At 42.5% G+C, this 23751-nt stretch overlaps 1 protein-coding gene across 8 annotated transcripts in view; it reads left to right on the top strand.

Annotated features, from left to right (window-relative positions):
- vmp1 (vacuole membrane protein 1) overlaps positions 1–23751 on the top strand; it is a 172862-nt gene that overhangs the window by 111410 nt on the left and 37701 nt on the right. For all 8 annotated transcript variants that reach the window (XM_080210327.1, XM_080210325.1, XM_080210331.1 and 5 more), the window contains exons 9-10: positions 18974–19054; positions 21136–21252. In XM_080210327.1, coding sequence (XP_080066453.1) covers positions 18974–19054; positions 21136–21252 — 198 coding nt within the window. The remainder of the gene's footprint in view (positions 1–18973; positions 19055–21135; positions 21253–23751) is intronic.

Genomic DNA, 23751 nt, shown 5'->3' with positions numbered 1-23751 from the left:
CAGATTAGATTGCATTCTTCAACAAGAAAAAACAATGACAGATCAATTTTCAATTCATACCTACATTTCAAGTTGCTAAGTTATGAAATCATCCGAAGCATGGATAGAGTGTTTGCATTGATGATTTTGAGGATATGGAAGGCTCCAATTATGAAACAATGGCAGAAGCAGAATTGAAAACAAATTTATTTAAAAATGAACACCATATGGGAGAGGAATTGGCATTAAATAAATAATTGTTTTGAGATCTGGCACAAACAGTTGGCCAAATGGTCAGGAGCTGAGCTGCAAGATTTTGCAATTCTGGTGCAGATTGCCCATGTGCTTGTCTGTGGGCAGTGAGACATAGTAATTGAGCTGAGCTAAGATCTGTGGTATGGTCAGATTTAGTTGGTATGTCAATTGTTGCAATTTTGTCTCCCAGGTAGCTTTTTTCTAGGTACTTCTCCAGAATGCAGATATGTTATTTGATATACTAGCCAGTCCAGATTCTATAATCCCAAAGTGATGATGACTGTATCCATTCCAGAGGAAGTTTTGAGTTGCTTCACTGATCAGACATTACTAAGAACTGCCTAGACTGCTTAAATGAAGAATGGCAGCACAGACTAAACTGAATGACTAATGTCTCTCTTTTTTATATCCATCTTCCACAACCAAAGGCTCCCTCCCCTCTTGCCTCCACTTCACCACAAAGAAAAGACCAATCTGAGAGTAACCCATTTGTTTGATCCCTTGGTTGGCTTCTAGTTTTGGGGCAGTAGTGCATGGACAGTAGTCCTAATGTGTAACTACTCTAATTCAGTATTGAAGTGACAGAAATTGTGATTTCTGAATGAAGTGACGCTCTCAAGTGCATGAAATAGGCCCAAAACACCCCTCAACATGTATGTATTCTATTGTTGGACTGCTTTCAACTCAGCTCAGCGATTAGAAGGTGCATAATAGTGAATTCAATGGTGGTGAGATAGATGTAGGATGGAGAGGAGGGAAAAAAGTTGGGCTAATTTATGCATTTTTAAGAAAAACAAATTCCTTGAGATCTGTATGTTGCAGAACACATAAAGGCATAATACTGTGTATGGAAATGAGGGATGAGAATACTTTTTTGATGGTGCTGAGGTTTTTTAATGCAATGTAGACATCATATGGCAAGGTTAGCATGAATGACACATCTCAAATTGTTCTCCAGTTTGGGAAAGAAATTTGGGAGGCAGTTGATACTATGATTCTTTCCTGAGAATCGGAGCTTAGATGGTGTGACTTTTGACTGGTCTTGATTCTGGTTTTATTGATGTCCTAGTAGATCTCGAGGTTGCTTTTATTTCCCATATCTATGATGGCAATATTTTAGAAATAAAAATTGTAGGATGCCTGTTGTACTTTACATAATCTTTTGTTGAATTCTAAAGTTGCTAATTCTGAAAAATAGAAACTCTTTATCAATTTTTATGTCCAGTCCCAAAGTTGACCACGACCAGAAAAGGCTAAGTGCACTATGGTGGCACGATTGCACGGTGGTTAGCATGGCTGCCTCACAGTGCCAGGGACCCGGGTTCGATACATGGCTTAGGTCACTGTCTGTGTGGAGTCTGCATATTCTTCCTGTGTTTGCATGGATTTCCCCCGAGTGCTCTGGTTTCTTCTTTCAGTCTGAAGCTGTGCGGGTTTGGTGGACTGGCCATTCTAAATTGCCCCTTAGCCTGAGGGGGAACTAGCTAAGGTAAATGCATGGGATTATGGGGATTGTGGTTGGTGCAGACTGGATGGGCCGAATCGCCGCCACCTCATTGTTGGATTCTCTGATAAAACTTGTGAAATTCTGCACTGGCTGTGTACACTGTAGTTGCACTATTGTAACACTTTTGTCTCCATTTGCTTGCATTGCCTCTCTGGAATTACCCATTTGTTGCTAAATTGTGGGAAGCTTTTGTATACTGGTACCTAAAATGAAATTTAGTTGAGGCTGCTTGTACGCCCCAAGATCTTTACAGACTGGACCCTTGTGTTCCACTTGCTCCTGATAATTCTTGGGCTCTGGTTCCATGGACGTAAATGTCCTCTTATGCCACATTGTAAAATGGCTGTTTTTCAATGTGAACTTAAATAGTGAATGTCAGCAAGCTATTTGATTGTAGGCTATTACTGCCAGGCATGGAACTAATCTCGCATGTGATCAAGCCTTAAACATTTCAAGCAGTGTTTACTATGATTATTAGAAGTGGAAACCCTGAATGATTATCCACTCCCACAAAATTTAGTCAAAAACAAACGGTTTCACCCTGCACCTGCACAAGTGAGGCCAGATGATTGACACAAACCTAAGGAATAAACTTGGAATCTTATGTGGCCTGTAGGTCGCCATAATTTGTTTGAGGCAGGATTGACGCTCAGTCGCCTGCATTTCTAACCAGATAGAACTTATCTTGTTTAAAAAAAACTTGCCCTAACAACTTCAGGAAGAGGTGTTTCTCTTTTTGGTTTTGCAAGTAGTTGTAAGATGAGTATGTTCTAGGAGCTTTTGATTATAGGTTACCTTTCAGAGAAGTTTTGCATAAACCCAGGAGATGAAATTACTCATCTGGCTACTGCATGTTGAGTCAAGATTACGCACAATGGTTTTGCTCTTATTTTGAGATGAGCAGTGAGACACTCACCAAATGACTAAAAACCAAATACAAGCATGTAGCACTGATACTGTGGTATCTTGTATGAGTCAGGGTTTTAAAATTAATTTGTACAGATATGCTTTACATATCTTCTAACTGCCATCAATTCCTCCCCTGACATGGGAATGTACCTCCCAGGTCTATGATTAAATTAAGCTCACTATGCTTGTTACTCAAGATGGTGAGGTCCATTTTGTTGGGGGTTTGAGACTTGGCTGCTTTACTTGATCAGGGAGCAATGATAGCAGTAAAAAGCTATTTAAATCTGTCTGTATGCTTCTGCTACACCCAGTGGTCACTGACATTGTATTGAGAGAACCTGTGAAAAAATAATTCCAGTGAAAACTATTGGGTCAGAACTAGTCTGTTACTGATGTGTTGGAGGAAGTGGCAACTGGCAGGTGGTGCAGCTCAGTGGTTAGCACTGCTGCCTCACAGTGCTAGGAACCTGGGTTCAATTTCTACTTTGGGTCACTGTTCATGTTGAGTCTGCATATACTCCCCATATCTGCATGGGCTTCCTCTGGGTGCTCTGGTTTCCTCCCATAATCTGAAAGACGGGCTGGTTAGCATTGGCCAAGTAAATTCTCCCTCAGTGTACCTGAACAGATGCCAGAGTGTGGCAACTAAGGAATTTTCACAGTAACTTCATTGCAGCGTTAATGTAAGTCTACTTGTGACACTTATAAATAAACTTTAAGAACACAGAATCCTATTTGATTGAGTAGTAATCAGCTGAAGAACAGCTATTGTTATCATTCAAGCAAGTCTTTTCAGCCAGTAGAACTAGATGTTCTCTGGAAGTAACTCTGTGGCTGAGTAACTGGCCAAAATTCAGTTTCAGATTTTAACCTGAAAAATGGCTGTTTGGGCATAAAACTGTACTAGACAGCTGCTGTGCCCCTCCAGTAATATTTCAACAAGGATCTATTCATATAGAAAGCTACAAAAAAAGTTTAGTACTGAAGTGGGAGAATGCTTTTAGAGCATTTGTGAATTAATTTCCAAAGACATGAGTCTCAAGTCAGTTTGCCAAACCCGTAATGGAGCACATGTAGGGCAAGTGATTGGTATAGTGTGACATCTGGCAAATTCTTGCACTTGCCCTAAGCATCACTATTGTGATCAAATGCCAGAGGCAGTAAAAATATCACAATGAAGAATGTCTAGCTGGTCACTTGCTCAATATATGTAACCAGGAAGAATGTCAGCAGTAAAAGGTCCACTACTGAATATCATTAGTGTCGTGAACACGTTGCCTTCCGCTATTCATTCTGATCTTGTATCTTCCCCACCTCCAATGCATCTATTGCACTTTAAGATAAAATTTTATATGTAACCACATTGCCACTTTGATCATGACTGCCATTTGCACCGCTCTTTTTGGATTCTGTGTTCTGTTTTATTTCTTGGCCTATAGTTAGTTCTTACTGACATTACACTACAAAGGTTTAACTGGTTCAAATTAAAATTCAAAGCTCGTGATAACTTTAAAACTTATTTTGGATCAAATCATAGGCCTTAATTAAGATGTTCTGTGGTTTGCACTGTTTTAAATGGAACAGAAGCTGGTGTGGTGATGGCTTCCCATGTGAGGGTACATTTTTTCATAATGTTAAGAAATGAAGGAAAAAATGTATAACAAAAAAGGTAGAAACTTAAGTTTCTAAGTTTCATAGCTGTAACTTAGATTGACAATTGTGAAGGCTGGAACATTTGTGTTAATTTGGCAGACACATTTTTGAAAAGTCTCAGAATATGAATTAGGTTACTTTTTTTTATTAATGAGGAACAGCTGCAGTGTGTGTAACCCTGGGCGTTCTCAGTGAACTATTACTGCACCCTCTGAGTGTGGTTTTGTCTAGGAGGATCACGTGACTTCTGTGAAATCTCCTCCATTTCCAGTAACCGTTTGGACAGGGATGAGTCAGAACAAAAGCAGCTTCCTCTAAACCACAAAGTTGTTGAAGAATTTGTCAACGTGGACTTTAGAGGTTTATAGTAGTTAGCTGGAACTTCTGTGGTGAGATTGCATCAGCAAGGTCATGAGGAAGCTTCCTGCTATTAAACTATATTACTTGTCTGGAACAGCCCCTCCACTGGACTTTGTAGGCACAATTGCCTTGATCTATTGCCTTTCTGACAATTGTTTCCTTCAGTTTTTGTTCCTAGGGCCCTTTTCAGGCTTGAATGTACTCTTATTTGGAAATATTGCAAGGCATGTCATTTTAAGCTAGTCTGAATTCAAAGCTTACATATTTTTGGTGTCTAAAACTAACACTCAAAAATAATGAGTGGCATACCAGAGAATCAGTGCTGGAGCTCCAACTATGTACAACTTTTATCAATGTATTGGGATCAAATGTATGATAGCTAAATTTGCTGATAGCGCAAAGGTAGGAAAGTAAGTTCTGCAGAGAACATAAGAAGCTGCAAAGGGAGAAAAATGGGTTAAATGAGTGGGCAAAAGATTGGCAGATGGCGTATAATGTGGAAAATGTGAACTTGGCACTTTGACAGGAAGAATAGAAAAGAAGCATGTTATTGAAATGGAGATTGCAGAACTCTGCAGTACAGAGGGATCTGGATATCTTAGTGGATGAATCACAAAACAAAATGTAGGTCATTGCAAGAGGAATGATATATAAAGGTAGGGGTGTTTTGCTACAGTTGTACAGGGCCTTGCTGAGACCTAGAGTATTGTTACATTCTTGTTATTTAGAAAAAGGACATAATTGCATTAGAAGCAGTTCAACGAAGGTTCACTTGGTGGGGTAGTAATGGGGTGGAGAGAGTGGTAATGGGAGTAATCTTATGAGGGCAGATTGGACAGGTTAGGCCTATGCCCCTAGACATTTAGAAGAATGAGGGGTGATCTTATTGAAACTTACAGATGAAAAGGTAAAATTTTGAAGTCAGTCAGTACTTGGCTGAAGGAAAACATTAAATGTTAGTGACCATAGTTGCTGTTTTGCACAACTTGGTGAGTTACATTAGTCCAGGTTTATGCCAAATCTTCAGCCTTTACTCCAACCTAAAGAAGCTGCAGATTGATTGAAGGAGAAAATCAGGAGGAAGGATGGAATAAAATAAGACCCAAAGAAAGGCTCTTTGGTTCATCAAACCTGGACCTCTTGGAAGGTGTTGGCTGCCTTCTTGAAATGCTGTAGTTCCTGAGATAGGTACACCAATAGTGTTATTAAAAAGGAATTCCAGAATTTTTATTCAGCAACAATGAAGGAACGGCAATATATTTCCAAGCCAGATTGGTATGACTTGGACCTCCAGGTGATGATGATCTCCGGTATCTGCTGCCTAGTCTTTCTAGTGGATTTGAAAGGTGCTGCCGAAGGAATATTGGTGGGTTCCTTTGGCGTGTCATGTGGGAGGAAACATGGCTGCCACTGTTCGTCGATGGTAGAGGGATTGAATGTTTGTGGAAGAGGTAGCAATCAAGCAGGCTGCTTTGTTGTGGACGGTGTGGAACTTCTTGAGTGTTGTTGGCACTGAACTCGTCCAGGCAAGTGGAGAATATTCCATCATACTCCTAACTTGTGCCTTGTAGATGGGCACAGGCTTTGGTGAGTATGGAGATGAATGATTCCTAGTTTTTAACCTGCTCTAGCAGCCACAGTATTTATATAAAAGCAAAATATTTCAGATGCTGGAATCTGAAACAAGAACAGAAAATGTTGGAAAATGTCAGCGATCTGACAGCATCTGTGGGGAGAGAATAGAACCAGCGTTTTGAGTCCCGATGATCCTTCATCAGAACTCAGTATTTATATAGCTAGTCCAGTTCTGTTTCTGGTCAATAGTAACCCTCTCACTCTCCCATTCCCCTCTCACTTTCCCACACTTCCTTTCTCCCTGTCTCCCGCACTGTCTCTACTCACACCCTCTCAGTCTCTCTATGGCTTCACTCTCGCGCACTCTCACTCTCTCCTGCTGCCTCACTCTCGCTCCCCCTCACTCTCTCCCGCTGCCCCCCGCTCCTGCTCCCCCTCACTCACTCTCTCCCGCTCCTGCTCCCCCTCACTCACTCTCTCCCGCTCCTGCTCCCCCTCACTCACTCTCTCCCGCTCCTGCTCCCCCTCACTCACTCTCTCCCGCTCCTGCTCCCCCTCACTCACTCTCTCCCGCTCCTGCTCCCCCTCACTCACTCTCTCCCGCTCCTGCTCCCCCTCACTCACTCTCTCCCGCTCCTGCTCCCCCTCACTCACTCTCTCCCGCTCCTGCTCCCCCTCACTCACTCTCTCCCGCTCCTGCTCCCCCTCACTCACTCTCTCCCGCTCCTGCTCCCCCTCACTCACTCTCTCCCGCTCCTGCTCCCCCTCACTCACTCTCTCCCGCTCCTGCTCCCCCTCACTCACTCTCTCCCGCTCCTGCTCCCCCTCACTCACTCTCTCCCGCTCCTGCTCCCCCTCACTCACTCTCTCCCGCTCCTGCTCCCCCTCACTCACTCTCTCCCGCTCCTGCTCCCCCTCACTCACTCTCTCCCGCTCCTGCTCCCCCTCACTCACTCTCTCCCGCTCCTGCTCCCCCTCACTCACTCTCTCCCGCTCCTGCTCCCCCTCACTCACTCTCTCCCGCTCCTGCTCCCCCTCACTCACTCTCTCCCGCTCCTGCTCCCCCTCACTCACTCTCTCCCGCTCCTGCTCCCCCTCACTCACTCTCTCCCGCTCCTGCTCCCCCTCACTCACTCTCTCCCGCTCCTGCTCCCCCTCACTCACTCTCTCCCGCTCCTGCTCCCCCTCACTCACTCTCTCCCGCTCCTGCTCCCCCTCACTCACTCTCTCCCGCTCCTGCTCCCCCTCACTCACTCTCTCCCGCTCCTGCTCCCCCTCACTCACTCTCTCCCGCTCCTGCTCCCCCTCACTGTTGCTTCAATGGATTGAATGGAACCATTGACAAAAGGTGTGGAGTTGGCAGCCGGCCTACTACTTTGGCAGGGATTAATCTGAACTAAAAACGTGGGAGGGAAAATATTTGTGAAAAGATGGGGAAAGAGAGAAGAGGAAGAAAAATTATAGATAGGAAACATCTGTGTTGAAAAAGCTAAATAGGTTTACAAAGAATTTAAAATCCCCAAGAACAGCTTTACAGTTGCCGTTGAACACCTGTGAACAAAGATGGACTAAATTTTTGCAGTTTGAAGACATTTTTAGACTCCAAACAATAGAAGTGAGACAAAGCAAACTCTATTCTTTTCATCGAGATTAGATGAACTGCGAGTTGTAATCTTACATAAGGTCAAAGATGAGATTGTGAGACCATTAATGTGAATTGATATCATCCAGTACTTAGAAAAGTTTCCATCAGCTGAGAAGTATGTTTTAAAATGTGATAGATATACAGCATGAATGTTATTGCACAAGTTTATTCACTTTGGTGTAAATGGGAACAATCACCGAATTTAGAATAGAAGATGGAACATTGTGGGAGAAATAATCTGAAGATTATGATAATCAAACAGAATGGTTCCATTTGTAGCATGAATCACTTGAAAAGGTCATCCAGTGAAGCGGATTATGATCTGAATTTCTTTTTGGAGGGTAGAAGATTTTGATGGGGTAATAATGGAAGCATGTTCAGGGCATTAATTTATTTATTTATCTATTCTTTCATGGGATGTGGGCAACACCGGCTTGGTCAGTACTTATTGCCTTAATTGCAATAATTACCCCTGAAAAGATGATGAGTTGTCTCCACCCATTGCAGTTCATGTGATGTAACAACAACCACAGTGCTGTTAGGAAGTGAGTTCCAGGATTTTAACTCAGTGATAGTGAAGGGACAGCAATATAGTTCTAAGATAGGGTGGTGTGTGGCTTAGAGGGGATCTTACAAATATAGTGTTCGCACGTATCTGCTTCTAGGTGATAGAGTAAGAAATCTCACAACACCAGGCTAAAGTCCAACAGGTTTATTTGGTATCATAAGCTTTCGGAATGCTGCTCCTTCATCAGGTGAGATTGATTCACCCGATGAAGGAGCAGTACTCCGAAAGCTCGTGGTACCAAATAAACCTGTTGGACTTTTAACCCCGTGTTGTGAGACTTCTTACCCAAGTCCAACGCCAGCATCTCCACATCTATATGATAGAGGTCATGGGTTTGGAAGGTGATGATGAAGGATCCTTGGTGAGTTACTGCAGGGCATCTCATAGTACACAGTGCTGCTACTAAGCGTCAGTGTTGGTGGGAGTGCGTGTTTAAGGTGGTGGATGAAGTGCTAATTGAGCAGACTACTTTGATTGGATGATGTTGTGGGAGCTGGACTCATCCAAGCAAGTGGAGAGTATTTCATTACTTTCCTGAGCTGTGCCTTGTAGATGGTGGACAGGATTTGCAGAGTGATGAGATGAGTTACTTGCCACAGAACTCCCAGCCTCTGACCTGCTCTTGGATCCACAATATTTAAATGACAGTTTCAGTATGTAGTCAAAGGAAACTACCAGGATGTTCAGAGTGGAGGATTCAGCAGTGAGAATGCCAATTAATGTCATGAGGAGACGGTTAGAATCTCTCTATTTGGAGACAATCATTGCCTGGCACTTGAGGTGTGGATGTTACTTGCCATTTCTCAGTCCAAACCCAGTCTGGCTGCATTTGGACACAGACTGCTTCAATACTTGAGGAGTTGTGAATAATTAGTGAAATAATCAGCTAACACCACTTCAGACCTTCAGATGGAGGGAAGGTCAATTATTGAGAAGCTAAAGATGGTTAGGTCTTTCTTGCACCTGTGCTATCATAGTCATTTACTATCTCTAAGTTATGAATACTAAATAATGATTCAGCAAAACCTTGCTTATCCATCAGCAACGTGTTGCACACACCTCTGACCAACTGAGGCACATTAAAGTGCAGAATTGGCAACTATAACCATGGGTGGTGGCGTGTGGTCTTTCATGTTTTCTTTTGGTACAGAATGATGTGTTGAAGATGATTTGCATAACTGAAATAGTTTCCATAAATTGGGACTGAAGTACCTTTGTGCATTTCAGTTTTATTTTTCACATGGTAGGTGTGAAAAGTTTACACACTACCCAGGATGCAGTCTTGTGAATAGTTTATGCCTCTGGGCAGTAAAAGCATCATTTAAAGCATTTAAATTTAGGTTATTTTTTGCAAAGATGCAATATGTTGGGTTGGTTATGCTGTGCACAATGATGAGATGCAGATTTGAACACACTGTCCTTTGACTACGCATTTGAAGTTTCATCTCCTCTGTGAGGAGTTTAAAGGAGGATATGAGATTCCAAGGAGGAAAGGAAACTCCCAGGGTAATTGATACCGTGGTGAACACATTCACCTCCAAGAAACATCAAGTGGAGTTTTGGCAGCAGGTCACTTGATCATCCTTTGCCAGCTGTGATGCAATTTAAGGATGATTATCTGTCAAGAATATAAGAGGATGGAATTTTCCATTGTCTGCACAAAATGGTGGCTGAGGCAAGATCAGCCAGTATGCAGCTTGCAGACTGCACAGCCAAGTTTTCTTTCCAGGCAATCCAGCACACTCAAAGTGTCTGGAGGCATGACCCACGTTGTCACACTGGCAGGCTCCTCCCCCCCCCCCCCCCCCAAACACACACCCCCCCATCCCACACACGTGGGGGGGCAACACTCCCATCCCACATGTGCGGAGAGGGGGGGAACGCATCCCACGTGCGCGGGAGAGGGGACACCCCCATCCCACAAGTGAGGTTGGGGGGACACCCCCATCCCACATGTGTTGGGGGAGGGACACACACCCATCCCACCCATGCAGGAGGGGACATCTCATCTCCCATATATGCGGCACCCGCACCCTCATCTCGTGCACTAATTATATTTATTGAAATGAGGTTCCCAACCTTCCTGGGTGCAAAAGTCATTACATCACTGGTGAGGGATGAATCGGAAAATGAGATCTCATTAGTGAGATTCTCGTTTTCTAAGTGTCATGCGACTTTGCGCCAATGTTGCCTTTTGTGCTTGTGACGAACGCGGGCGCAAAATCACAGCCCTATAATGCTCACATGAGATAGCGATAAACAATGCAAATGCATCAGTGTTACCAGGGCTTAAGCTATTAGGGTAAACTTGAGTCCTGTCTAATTGACATGTTCAAAGTGATGAATTAAATTCCCGTCTTGGAGTCTGCACGTTCTCCCCGTGTCTGGATTTCCTCTGGGTACTGTGGTTTTCTCCCACAGTCCGAACATGTGCCGGTTAGGTGCATTGGTCATGCTAAATTCTCCCTCAGTGCGCCCAAACAGGCACTGGAGTGTAGGACTAGAGGACTTTCACTGTAACTTCATTGCAGAGTTAATGTAAGCCTCCTTGTGACACTAATAAATTAACTTAAACAGTTTATCATGCTCAAATTAGATGGAAAAAGATGGAATTTTTTCATGCAAAAGTTGTGGCTGCTGGAAATTTTCAGTGTACTACTATTGATAGTTTTTTTTTGTCTTTGGGTAAGGATACCAAGGGAAATGGTTTTCCCAAGGTTGGTTAATGGAGATGAAGCTCAGATTAGCCATGATCTAAGAACATAAGAAATAGGAGCAGGAGTAGGCCATCTAGCCCTTTGAGCCTGCCCCGCCATTCAAAAAGATCATGGCTGATCTGAAGTGGATCGGTTCCACTTTCCCGCTTTCTCCCCATAACCCTTAATTCCCCTGTCCATCAAAAACCTATCTACCCGTGACTTAAATATATTTAGCAAGGTAGCCGCCACCACTTCGACGGGCAGATCTAAGTAAATGACAGAGCAGGCTCACAAGGCTTCATGTCTTATTCTAAAGAATGAAATCTCAAGATACCTATGTTTTATTACCTAAGTAGCTGATGTGCATACCTTGGTCATAGCGTAAGCAATAGGCTCCCACCTGTTTTGCTGTCACTTAGACCCAAAGACAACAGTAATCCATCACAACAGTGGGGTTAAAATGGGGAATAAACCTGTTCTCTGCACTATAGTGGCTTTAGGTTATTGCTATATAATCTTTTGTGCCCCACCTTCAGTTGTGAGTTTGCACAACTGATATGAACTTCAAAGGTATTTATACACTAATCTGTGAAACCTTTCAGGTTAGTCCAGGCTTGTCCAACCATTTCAAAGGTTATGGAGAGAGGGTGGGAAAATAAGGTTGAGAAATTTATCAGCCATGATTGAATGTCAGAGTGCTGAGGACCTGGGTTCAATTCCTTGGGTGACCGTGAAGTTTGCACGTTCTTCCCGTACCTGCATAGGTTTCTTCCCACAGTCCGAAGATGTGCAGATTACGTTGATTGGTCATGTGTCAGCGGAATTAGCAGGGTAAATACGTGGGGTTATGGAGATAGATTGGGATTGTTGTCAGTACAGGCTCAATGGGCCAAGTGGCCTCTTTCTGCACTTGTAGCGATTTTATGAACATTTATCCTGAATTTCAAAAAATAGCTGCTGTATGGAAAATAAAAAAGACACAACAATAAATTGGTAATTAAAAAATATATACAAGAAATAAAAATGACCATTGGAGTGTGTTCAGCTCAGTCAGTCCTAGGGTGCACATTCCCTCTTGCCTGCTCTTGCTCTCTCCCTATCCTTCTTGCAAGCATGCACACACTTCCCTCCCCCACTCCTCACTCGTACACAGGCTCTCTTTCACATGCACATTCACCCCTCTCTCTGTCTCTCTATCTCTTTTTCTCCCCCCTCCCACGCACACTTGCCTGTACCAGACACACGGGAGGTGGTGGCAATGTGGTATTGTCACAGGTCTAATAATCTAGAAACCCAGAGTAATAATGCTCTGGGGATGTGGGTTTGAATCCCGTAAGAAGTCCCACAACACCAGGTTAAAGTCCAACAGGTTTATTTGGGAGTGAAAGCCACTAGCTTTTGGAGCATGGCTCCTTCGTCAGGTAAGTGGGAGTTCTGTCCCACTTACCTGACAAAGGAGCTCCCACTTCCCTCCCCCACCTCCCACCACAGAATTCCCCCCCCCCACCCCCAACACACACACACACACACACACACACACACACACACACACACACACAAAGGAGCAGCGCTCCAAAAGCTAGCGGCTTTTGCTACCAAATCAACCTGTTGGACTTAATGTGGTGTTATGAGATTTCTCACTGTTTTCCCCAGTCCAGTGCCGGCATCTCCACATCATCGGTTTGAATCCCACCAGGGCAGATGGTGAAATATGAATTCAACAAAAAAACTAGAACAATGTAACGATAACCATGAAACCATTGGCAATTGTCATAAAACTCATCTAGTTCAATAATTTGCCATCCTCACCTGGTCTGGCCTACGTGTGACTCTAGATGAGCTGCATTGTAGTTGACTCTTAAAAGACCTCGCAAACTACTAAGTTCAAGAGTAATTAGGGATAGCCGGTAAATGATGGCCCAGGCAACGACATTCACATTTAAAAGGCGAAAAGCTGCAGCATGCTACAGTGCAGAGGGACCTGGGGGTCCTTGTGCACGAGTCGCAAATACCCAGTCTGCAGGTGTAGCAGGTGATCAAGAAGGCGAATGGAATGTTGGCCTTTATAGCAAGGGGGTTAGAATATAAAAGTAGGGAGGTCTTGCTGCAACTGTACAGGGTACTGGTGAGGCCGCAGCTGGAGTACTGTGTGCAGTTTTGGTCGTCGCACTTGCGGAAGGATATTTTGGCCTTGGAGGGAGTGCAGAGGAGGTTCAGTAGGCTGATACCGGAGATGAGGGGATTGGCCTATGAAGAGAGACTAAATAGAACATAGAACACTACAGCACAAACAGGCCCTTCGGCCCACGAGTTGCGCCGATCACATCAACACCTACCAACCTACAGACCTATCTATAACCCTCAATCTCATTAAACCCCATAAACTCATCCAGTAGTCTTTTAAAAGACTCCAGTGAGTTCGCCTCCACCACCACTGACGGCAGCCGATTCCATTCACTCACCACCCTCTGAGTGAAAAACTTACCCCTAAAATCACTTCTGAACTTCCCTCCTTGCACCTTAAATCTGTGTCCTCTCGTAGCAACCATTTCAACCCGGGGAAATAGCCTCTGAGAGTCCACCCTATTTATTCCTCTCAACATTTTGTAAACTTCTATCAGGTCGCCTCTCAACCTTCGTCTCTCCAGGGAAAAGAGTCCCAGCTCCCTCAACCTAACTTCATAAGGCATGCCTCCCAGTCCAGGCAACATCCTTGTAAATCTCCTCTGTACCCTCTCAATAGCTTCTACATCTTTCCTATAGTGAGGCGACCAGAACTGCGCACAATACTCTAAATGAGGCCTGACAAGGGTCTTATAAAGTTGCAGCATTACCTCCCGACTCCTAAACTCAATCCCTCGATTAATGAAGGCCAGTACACCATACGCCTTCTTGACCACCTCCTCCACCTGCGAGGCCGATTTAAGAGTCCTGTGGACCCGGACCCCTAGATCCTTCTGCTCTTCAACACTACTCAGACTTCTGCCCTTGATAGTGTACTTGTTCATCCCGTTGGTTCTGCCAAAATGGACGACTACACATTTATCCGCGTTGAAGTCCATCTGCCACTTCTCCGCCCAGTCCTGCATCCTATCTATGTCCTGCTGCAACTTTTTCCATCCTTCCAGACCATCCACAACACCACCGACCTTAGTGTCATCAGCGAACTTACTTACCCATCCCTCCACTTCCTCATCCAGGTCATTTATGAAAATGACAAACAACAAGGGTCCCAGAACAGATCCTTGAGGCACTCCGCTGGTGACTGACCTCCATTCAGAAAAAGCCCCATCCACAACCACTCTCTGCCTTCTGCAGGCAAGCCAATTCTGGATCCACAAGGCCAAAGGCCCTTGGATCCCATGCCCTCTCACCTTCTCAAGAAGTCTTGCATGGGGGACCTTATCAAACGCCTTGCTGAAGTCCATGTACACTACGTCCACGGCACTTCCTTCGTCAATGTGTTCAGTCACATTATCGAAGAACTCAACTAGGCATGTAAGGCACGACCTGCCCTTGACAAATCCATGCTGACTATTCCTGATCATGTCAAACCTCTCCAAATGTTCGTAAATCTTGTCCCTCAGAAGCCTCTCCATCAGCTTGCCAACTACTGAGGTCAGACTCACCGGTCGGTAATTTCCCGGGCTATCTCTGTTCCCTTTCTTGAAAATAGGAACTACATCCGCAATCCTCCAATCCTCCGGAACCTCTCCCGTCTCCATTGACGACGCAAAGATCATCGCCAGGGGCTCTGCAATCTCTTCCCTCGCCTTCCACAGTATCCTGGGGTACATCCCATCTGGTCCAGGCGACTTATCTACCTTGATAGAATTCAAAAGTTCCAACACATCCTCCTCCTTAATATTCACGTACTCAATCTTTTCCATCTGCTGCAAATCCATAACAAAATCTCCCAGATCAGCTTCCACTGTGAATACTGAGGCGAAGTACTCGTTAAGCACCTCTGCCATTTCTTCTGGTTCCATACAAACCTTTCCCCCCTCACCTTTTATAGGTCCTATCCCTTCTCTTCTTATCCTTTTACCTTTCACATATTTATAGAAGGCCTTGGGATTCTCCTTAATCTTACCCGCCAAGGTCTTCTCATGACCCCTTCTGGCTCTCCTAATTTCCCTTTTAAGTTCCTTCCTACAATCCTTATACTCCTCAAGATCTTTAACCTCTCCTAATTCCCTGAACCTCTTATACACCTTCCCTTTCCTCCTGACTAGGTTCAACACAGCCTTTGTGCACCACGGTTCCCGCGACCTACCAACTTTTAAACAAGTCACGAGTGCGCACAAAAGCGGCTGAGCAAGGGGTGCACAAGGGAAGCTGAGTGAGGGAGCGTGTAACCCCGTGCAAGGGCAGCCAAGTGAGGGAGTGAACAGATGAGTGTCCCAGTGAGTGTGAGAGAAGCTAAGTGAAGGAGAGAACATAAGCATGGCTGTAGGAGTGACTGAGTTGGGTCTGTACTCGTTGACTGGGTCTGTACTCGTTGGAATTTAGAAGGCTGAGAGGGGATCTTATAGAGATGTGTAAGATAATGAAGGGGATGGATAGGGTAGAAGTAGAGAGATTCTTCCCGCTTAGAAAGGATAGCAGGACTAGAGGGCACAGCCTCAAGATAAGTGGGGGGGCAGTTTAGATTGGAGTTGAGGAGGAACTTCTTCACTCAAAGGGTGGTGAATCTCTGGAATTCTCTGCCCGTTGAAGTGGTGGAGGCTACCTCGCTAAATATATTTAAGTCACGGGTAGATAGGTTTCTGATAGACAGGAGAATTGAGGGTTATGGGGAGAAAGCGGGAAAGTGGAACTGATCCACTTCAGGTCAGCCATGATCTTATTGAATGGCGGGGCAGGCTCGAAGGGCTAGATGGCCTACTCCTGCTCCTATTTTCTTATGTTCTTGAATCCCATGAATGAATTTAAGAAAACACTGTCCTCTCACCTTCCAATACAGTCACCTCGCCAAAAACATGCACACAAATATTCATGATTACAACTAACATTCGAAGAATGATTGGTCCTGTATTTGGATACATAAGCCATTAGGTCAGTCAGGTATCTGAATTAGGCATTTATAGTAAAAATGTGAGTGATCCATATCGATGGGTGTTCAACATTTGAGCTCTGTCAAGATGTATTGGATCATGCTGTTAACAGACCATCTTAGTTGAAAATCCAACTACTGCATTTTCCAAGGACATTGTGTGTAAACCACCAATCTTCACTCACTCACACAGCCACCCATGCACTTACTCCCTTACTCCCTTACTCAGTCACTCCTACAGCCATGCTTATGTTCTCTCCTTCACTTAGCTTCTCTCACACTCACTGGGACACTCATCTGTTCACTCCCTCACTTGGCTGCCCTTGCACGAGGTTACACGCTCCCTCACTCAGCTTCCCTTGTGCACCCCTTGCTCAGCCGCTTTTGTGCGCACTCGTGACTTGTTTAAAAGTTGTTGTACTTGTTCTCAGTAGTTCCACAAAGTTTGGCTAAAAATTGTTGGTCCCAAACTTTAATGCCCATAATCACTAATTTTCATACGGGGTGGCAAAGGAAGAAATGTTGAATGAACCAATTGATCTTTAGAATGAGGTTTTTATGTACAAAGCTGAGATTTCACATCAATAAAACCATGGATCTCTGTTCAAGCAGGGGATGAAAAGCCAATTTTAATTCTAAAAGGGTTCCTAAAATAGGTAATATTTTTAAAATGCACTCTTTGATTAACAGAGTTCTGTATTGGAACTGGTCCCCAGTGGGCAGCCAACAGAGCAAATATAGTAACATACTAATGTATTTTGTGGTTAAGTTTATAACTTATTACAAGGATGAAATAGCATTCTGCATGTTTTTGCTCTCTCTACAAAATTCACTATGTTGAGAGGAAGATGTGTTGCATAGCCTCCTATTCTGATACAAATCTATTATGAAACCTAACTCTTTCCAAAGCTGTGATCTTTTTAAAAAACTTTTAAAACAAATGTTTGATATTATTCGATCACTACCACTTTACTAATGCCATTGTCTTGATTATTCTCTCAAATCTTGCTGATATCGACGCTGAGTCTCAACCTTCAAAAAGAAGTTTCTCGTGAATTTTTGTCTGTTTAGTGCGCAAGAAACAATACTTTTCATTGTATACTAATGTGTGATAAATCAAATCAGAACTTTTGTGAGCATTAGAATTATAAATTTTTATTTCCTTAAAGCAGTTACTTTCTAAGGATAGGTAGAAATTTCTAAAAGACAGTTAGAAATTTGCCTTTCCGATTTCTTCAGCTAGTTTGATGCTATGTTAGTGTGTTCAATACTAGTAATGCATAACCTGAACTTTGAAATTTTTTGTAAAACAAAAACCCAACAAACTATCTTTTAGTTGCCCAGATTTCGTACTAAAATATAGCCAACAATGTTGCACATCCTTGCAGACTTTGAACTATATTATGAAGAAAATTTTCAGATTCCAGATAGTTATCCAAAGATTTGTGGGTTACGTTAATTGGCCATGCTAAATTGTCCGTTTGTGTCAAGGGGATTATCAGGGTAAATATGTGGAGTTATGGGGATAGGGCCTGGGTAGGATTGTTGTCGGTGCAGATTTAATAGGCCAAATGGCAGCCTCCCATACTATAGAGTTTCGATGATTATTAAATCAATTGAATATTGGAGGTTACAATTAATTTATCCCAACGTTCAGTATAGATTAAGCCAAAGAAATGAAAAATGTACAAATTGGGAAGAATGAAAATCCTTCAAGTAATGATAGTGAGTAGTTTATGAAACTCAGAACGTGAGTGCTCGAGAGAAGGAAAAAAGTTAAATTATTGTTATCCTCTCATTCTATATTTAAAAGACAAGTCCACTATTTAAGGTAAATGGCTAATTAGTAAATGCTGAACTTTTATAAATCACAAGTTAGACTTCAGCTGGGCACTTAGGATGTCTAACTCCGCACAGGCTGCAGCTTCATACTCGGGTCCTTCCTCTTCTGGGTGCTTCATTGTCAGCTCTGGCCATTGAGGAGCATGACACATTGAGAAAATGCTTTAGCATTTTCATCTGACTGTATTGCGCTCTCATTGCTGAAAGAAATTGATTTGCATTGAGCTCTTGTATAAAGTGCGTACATAAGTTTGTAAATTTCCACAAGTCATTACCTATAGTAATTGAATTCCTGTGCAGATTCTTAGTTTGAGGTGTTCACTTGGATGAAGCCAATTATATTGTTACATTTGGCACCTCCAACTTGTTTTTTTTGGCAGATTGTATAGCCCTCACTGTACTATAGACACTGGTTCTGAAATGTTAACTTTCTTTCTCTTCACAGATGCTGTCTGACCTGCTGAGTATTTCAAGCATTTTTTGTTTTTATTACTATGGACATTGGTCTTCTTCATGTGCATTGTAAAAGTGCTAAATCCAAGTTAGAGTACTTGCTGCATCATGCTGTGCATCATCCTTTTTTCAGAGAGGAGAATGCTCTTAAATTCACGTTGAATATTGTTGCAAAGCACCACTCCCAGACAATATTTAATGTAAGGTTGAGGGCAAAGGAGTTGCTACTTTTCACAAAATTAAAATCTCCTAAACAAGTATCAAATGATGTACCCACAAGGTCTAGATTTGTATTACTCCAGATGTAAAACCTTGACACCTGTTGATGGTTGTCAACATCACTTGGTAAAGCATACTCAGAGCTGTTTGTAATCTGATCTCCAAAATACTGAAACAGTATAACAGCATTATAACATTAGAGATCACTGTTTTAAGATTTTCCTGAAAATTTATTCTGTTTTTCCTTCATAAGGACCTTCCTACCCGAGCAAAGCTGGCTGTTCAGAACCTGGTGCAAAGAGTTGGGTTCCTCGGAATCTTGGCCTGTGCTTCAGTAAGTAAAAGACCAAAGTTAATAAGCTCAGTGCACAGTAGTCAGAAGGGGAAATAAAGGTGACTCCGGTGAAAGAACAAAATTATTTTTATATGGATTCTTATCCTGTGTCAGGATTTTCAGAATGCTTCACGTCCAACTAATTATTTGAAGTTCAGCGAGCATTTGTCAGTGAGTACAACAACCGCTTTACACACAGTAGAGCCCGAAAAACAAGAATGAAATGAATGATTCGATGTTTTATTTTTGAAGCTGTTGGTTGAAGAGGAAAAGATGGCTTGAGAGAACGTCCTGCTCTTAAAATGTTTGACATTTGGCAGCCAAGACTTTCCACTTCTCAATCTGGGACGTGACACCATCAATGCAAAATTCTCCTGGTGCTGCACTGAAATGTTTTCTCAGATTATGGTGAAGTGTTGGAGTGAGACTACACTTTAAAATGATAGATTAGGCTTCAGTCCTCTGACTTCCCACAAACATTTTAGCATAGAGATATTATTAAACTAGAAAGAGTGCAGAAAAGATTTGCTAGGATGCTACCAGGACTTGATGGTTTCAGTTATAACAAGAGGCTGGAGAAAATGGGACTTTTTTCTCTAGAATGTAGGAGCTGAGAGGTGATCTTATAGAGGTCTATAAAATAATGAGGGGCACAGATCACCTAGATAGTCAATATCTTTTCCCAACAGAGGGGAGTCTAAAACTAGAAGGCATAGGTTTAAGATGAGATGGGAGAGATACAAAATGTCCAGAGGGGCATTTATTTCACAGAGGGTGGTGAAGCCACCAGAGGTAGTAGTAGAGGCAAGTACAATTTTGTCTTTTAAAAAGCATTTAGACAGTTACGTGGGTAAGATGGATATAGAGAGATATGGACCAAATGCAGGCAATTGGGATTTGTTTAGGAGTTTTAAAAAGAAAGGGGCGGCCTGGACAAGTTGGGCCGAAGGGCCTGTTTCCATGTTTGTAAACCTCTATGACTCTACAGAGACCTGGAATTTCTCACTCTGTGGCACAGATCACTGTGCTGGAGGAGCAGGTAGCAAAGACACATACATTTCATTTTGTTAATTCATTTTGAAATGTCAGTTGGTCTCTTTCATCGTGCAATTCCTGAAGACCTGTCGCATCTTATGATGGGGCTTGTAATTGTGTTGGTTTAATTTTTAAAAATAAATTGCAGAAAGAGTGATAGTTCGTAAATGTTGTTTCTGGAAATTTTACTCTAGTTATAAACATACTCTATAAAAAGCTGTTCCTGCAGATGGTCTCGTTGTTGTGTACACTGGAGTTCAGGACTTGAGGAAAAATCTTCAAAACTAAACATTAAATTTTTCAACCTGACTTTAATTAGAGCAGATTTCTACCTCACTAATTGTACAGTAAGAAAACTAATTAAGAAAATTAAGTGCATGCTGTCTTTACCACTCAACCCCCACAGTGAGAGAGATCAGGACAGAAACTTTCTGAGGTCTCTATGTTAATATGTTTACTTTCTAGATTTGTATCCACTGCGGGCAAAAATAGGAAACATCATTGTGGGAAACCATTGGATTGAAGCTTGTTCCGCACCTTATGGTGCGGTCTCTCTCCAGCACTTCTTCATCTAAACCTGAGAGAATTCAGTATTGTTGAAGGTGCTTGCATCCAGATTGAGATCTTGAAGGCCTTGTGTGCCTATTCCTATATCAAATATTTTAAGAGCTGGAAGGCCTCCATTCCTCCCTCTGCAAACGACATTAAAAACAGATCAATTGATTCAAATTTCACCATTCACTTGGAGGGCGATGGTTTAAATGTACTTGTGAAACTATGTTTACACTGCTTTTCACAGCAAAACAAAATGAGCAGCTGCTCAAAAAATATGAATGACACTTAGGCTAGAGGCAGCATTTCCAGTGTACAAAATGGATGCTTGCTTATTATACCTAAAAGCTTTATTTTACTGGTTGTAGTGCATGACATAAAATGTAGTTTTTCATATTTTACAACAGTGTGATTGAATTTAAGTTCTGCAGAGATCAATCCATTTCCCTCCGCATTCACCTTTTATATTAAATGTTATCTTGGGTGTGTTGTAGATTCCCAATCCCCTCTTTGACCTGGCTGGGATTACATGTGGACACTTCCTTGTTCCATTCTGGACCTTCTTTGGAGCAACACTTATTGGAAAAGCTATTGTGAAAATGCATATCCAGGCAAGTGAAATCAATCTGTCAACCTAGCCAAACAGCATATTTCTGAGTTTTTATCCTGTCTTGGAGACAACTGAACTGTACACTTTCCTTAAAATATTTAGACCCGAGCTGGTGTGTTTTGGAATATCCTTTAACATGGATGGAATTCCAATTTTGTCCAATTTCAGCTACTAAGCATTGCAATAAATACAAACCAAGGGATGATGTCCTTTAATCATAAACATGCCATAAAAAATTAGTACAAAATGCTGGAGGATTGTTGTTTACAATTTCTACCTCAGTTTGAATAACCTATTGATTTGTCCACAGCGAAGGTTTTTTTTTGCTCCCAAGTCTCTTTTTCACACCGGTTAATAATTAGAAAAGAAAGTGAGGGCCAGTTGCTAAAAGATGGGCCAAAAAAGATCCTTACTTTATAGGTAAATGCTAGTCATCTACTTATCCATATTATTCCAAGTAAGTTTTAAACATTGGCCTGAAATTCCATTTCAGGGAACCATCCCCAGTGCTGCTACTTTCATTCCATCCCATTAGCATGCCCTCTCCATGGAACATCAGAAAACTTAAGAGTTATAGGCAGTGAAGAGTGTGGGACAAGTTGCCAAGATAGTCCATATTTTGTGTGTTTTTTCTATTTATTTCAATTGTTCCTGGAGACTGGGCTACATAAAACTGAAGTCTTATGCTATACCAAAATGGGTTAGGTTTTGACAGCATCTTGATGATATAATAAGTGAAGATATTCTGTAGCAAAAATGTGCCGGGGTTTTCAGCACCTGAGGGGTTAAAAAAACTTAGTGCATTGTGTAATCATTCAGCCATTTTGAAATATGCAAACATGTTCAGGCTCACATTGCATCCTAGCAACTTTCTCACTAATCTCATTCAATGTTACTGAGTACTCCCACGCAATATATCTTAATTTATTGCACACTTTTGTTTTCAGTTTAGAAAGACGATGTAATTTACTGATAATATGATCTGTTCTTAGAAAATAACTTGTATCAGAAAGAGAGTCCAATCTCAATCTATAGTCTAATAAATTGGCTGATTTTGGCATTGGCAAATGTTGATTTGCTGCAATATGCCTAAAACTTCCTAAGTAGATTTCTTATTCCTGAATCAGTGATCTCCCCTATAAAATATATGTGTGTTAAGACTGAATCAGGATAGGACTGAACATCCATGGATGAATAGTCTGCACACGCTACTTGTATCCTACATGAAGCTATGTTTTCATGAAAGTTGAAAATATGTGAAGGGTGTAGAGAGCAGGGGCAGTAAAATGAAATATATGCTTAGTCTTGAACCTTAGAAGTGCTTTAGATATACAAAGTGGAGCATATGTTATGCTGGTTAAATGAGCTTGCTTGCCTGTACCCTGGGTTGGGAAAGCGTACATGGCTCTGGTGGATCTATAGCCAAAATTTAATGCTTCCCCACCAAAATTTAATGTATAGGACTCCCTTCAGGTGCCCACGTGCCCTGACCACACAGCGATTTTATATTGGAGCGGGCAAGACCTTGGAAAGAAGGTCCACTCTTGCCCCAATGAGGCCCGTAAATTTGGCACTTAAGGGTCATTTCCTACCCAGCCTCAATTTTTATGCAGGTGGAAAGATTGACCCTCCATGGGGAAGGTAAGAAAAAACAAAGTTGCATCTCAGGCAGGTGTCTCGATCAGAAGCTCCTAAACCTCCCTCCACTTTGGACTTAGCTGCCCCTTATTCACCCCCTTTATCCCTTCCTACCCTCCTCACACAGATCCCTTGAACTTACCTTGAAATCCAGTTTCTAGGCTTAGGCTCAGGCATCCTACAGCACTACTTCTGTCCACTGCAGCACTGTCACTGCAAGGACTGGAGAGTTGCAGCTGGCAACTCTCTAGGGCTGGACCTCTTCCCGAGTGAGGGGTAGGAGTCTGCAGCTCTTTATCACTCATTGGAGCGTAAATTGGCTGCAGGGCACTCTGAGTTGGCAGGGATATGTTCCCTGCTGGCTCATTGGGTGGCCGGAAGTCGGATCCTGTCATCCGAAAAATTCAGACCCATGATTTTTTATTTGGAGAACAAAGGAGGAGTTGTGAAAGCTCACAAGATTTCACACTGAAGTTTAGAGACCATTTATCCTTTGAAGATTATGAATTGAATACAGTATTTACTATTTTGCAACCCTGTTTTTATAATATCCATCAGTACTCTCTGCACTCGAGGGTTAAAAGATGATGTGTCACGTAGAAGGGAAGTAGATGGGTTCCGTACTAAAGTAGGTCAAAGTTGACTATTTTGACTCACCCTGGTGATAATGTAATTCTCAGTGCACTATTACTTGTTCCTGAGAAAGTGGGCTCGTCAGATATTTGATCCAAAGAAGATTGAGTTGGTTTTGGCTCTTGACTTTCAACTATGGCTTTTTAGTACTAAATAATTGCACATTGAAAGATAAAACCGCACCCAGAAGGGAATTGTTATTTAGTAACTTGCTCTAGACTGAGCTCAT

This window comes from Carcharhinus amblyrhynchos, chromosome 23, assembly GCF_965287045.1.
Source record: "Carcharhinus amblyrhynchos chromosome 23, sCarAmb.v2.hapA, whole genome shotgun sequence".
NCBI lineage: Eukaryota > Metazoa > Chordata > Chondrichthyes > Carcharhiniformes > Carcharhinidae > Carcharhinus > Carcharhinus amblyrhynchos.
This window is presented reverse-complemented; position numbering and strand designations above follow the sequence as displayed.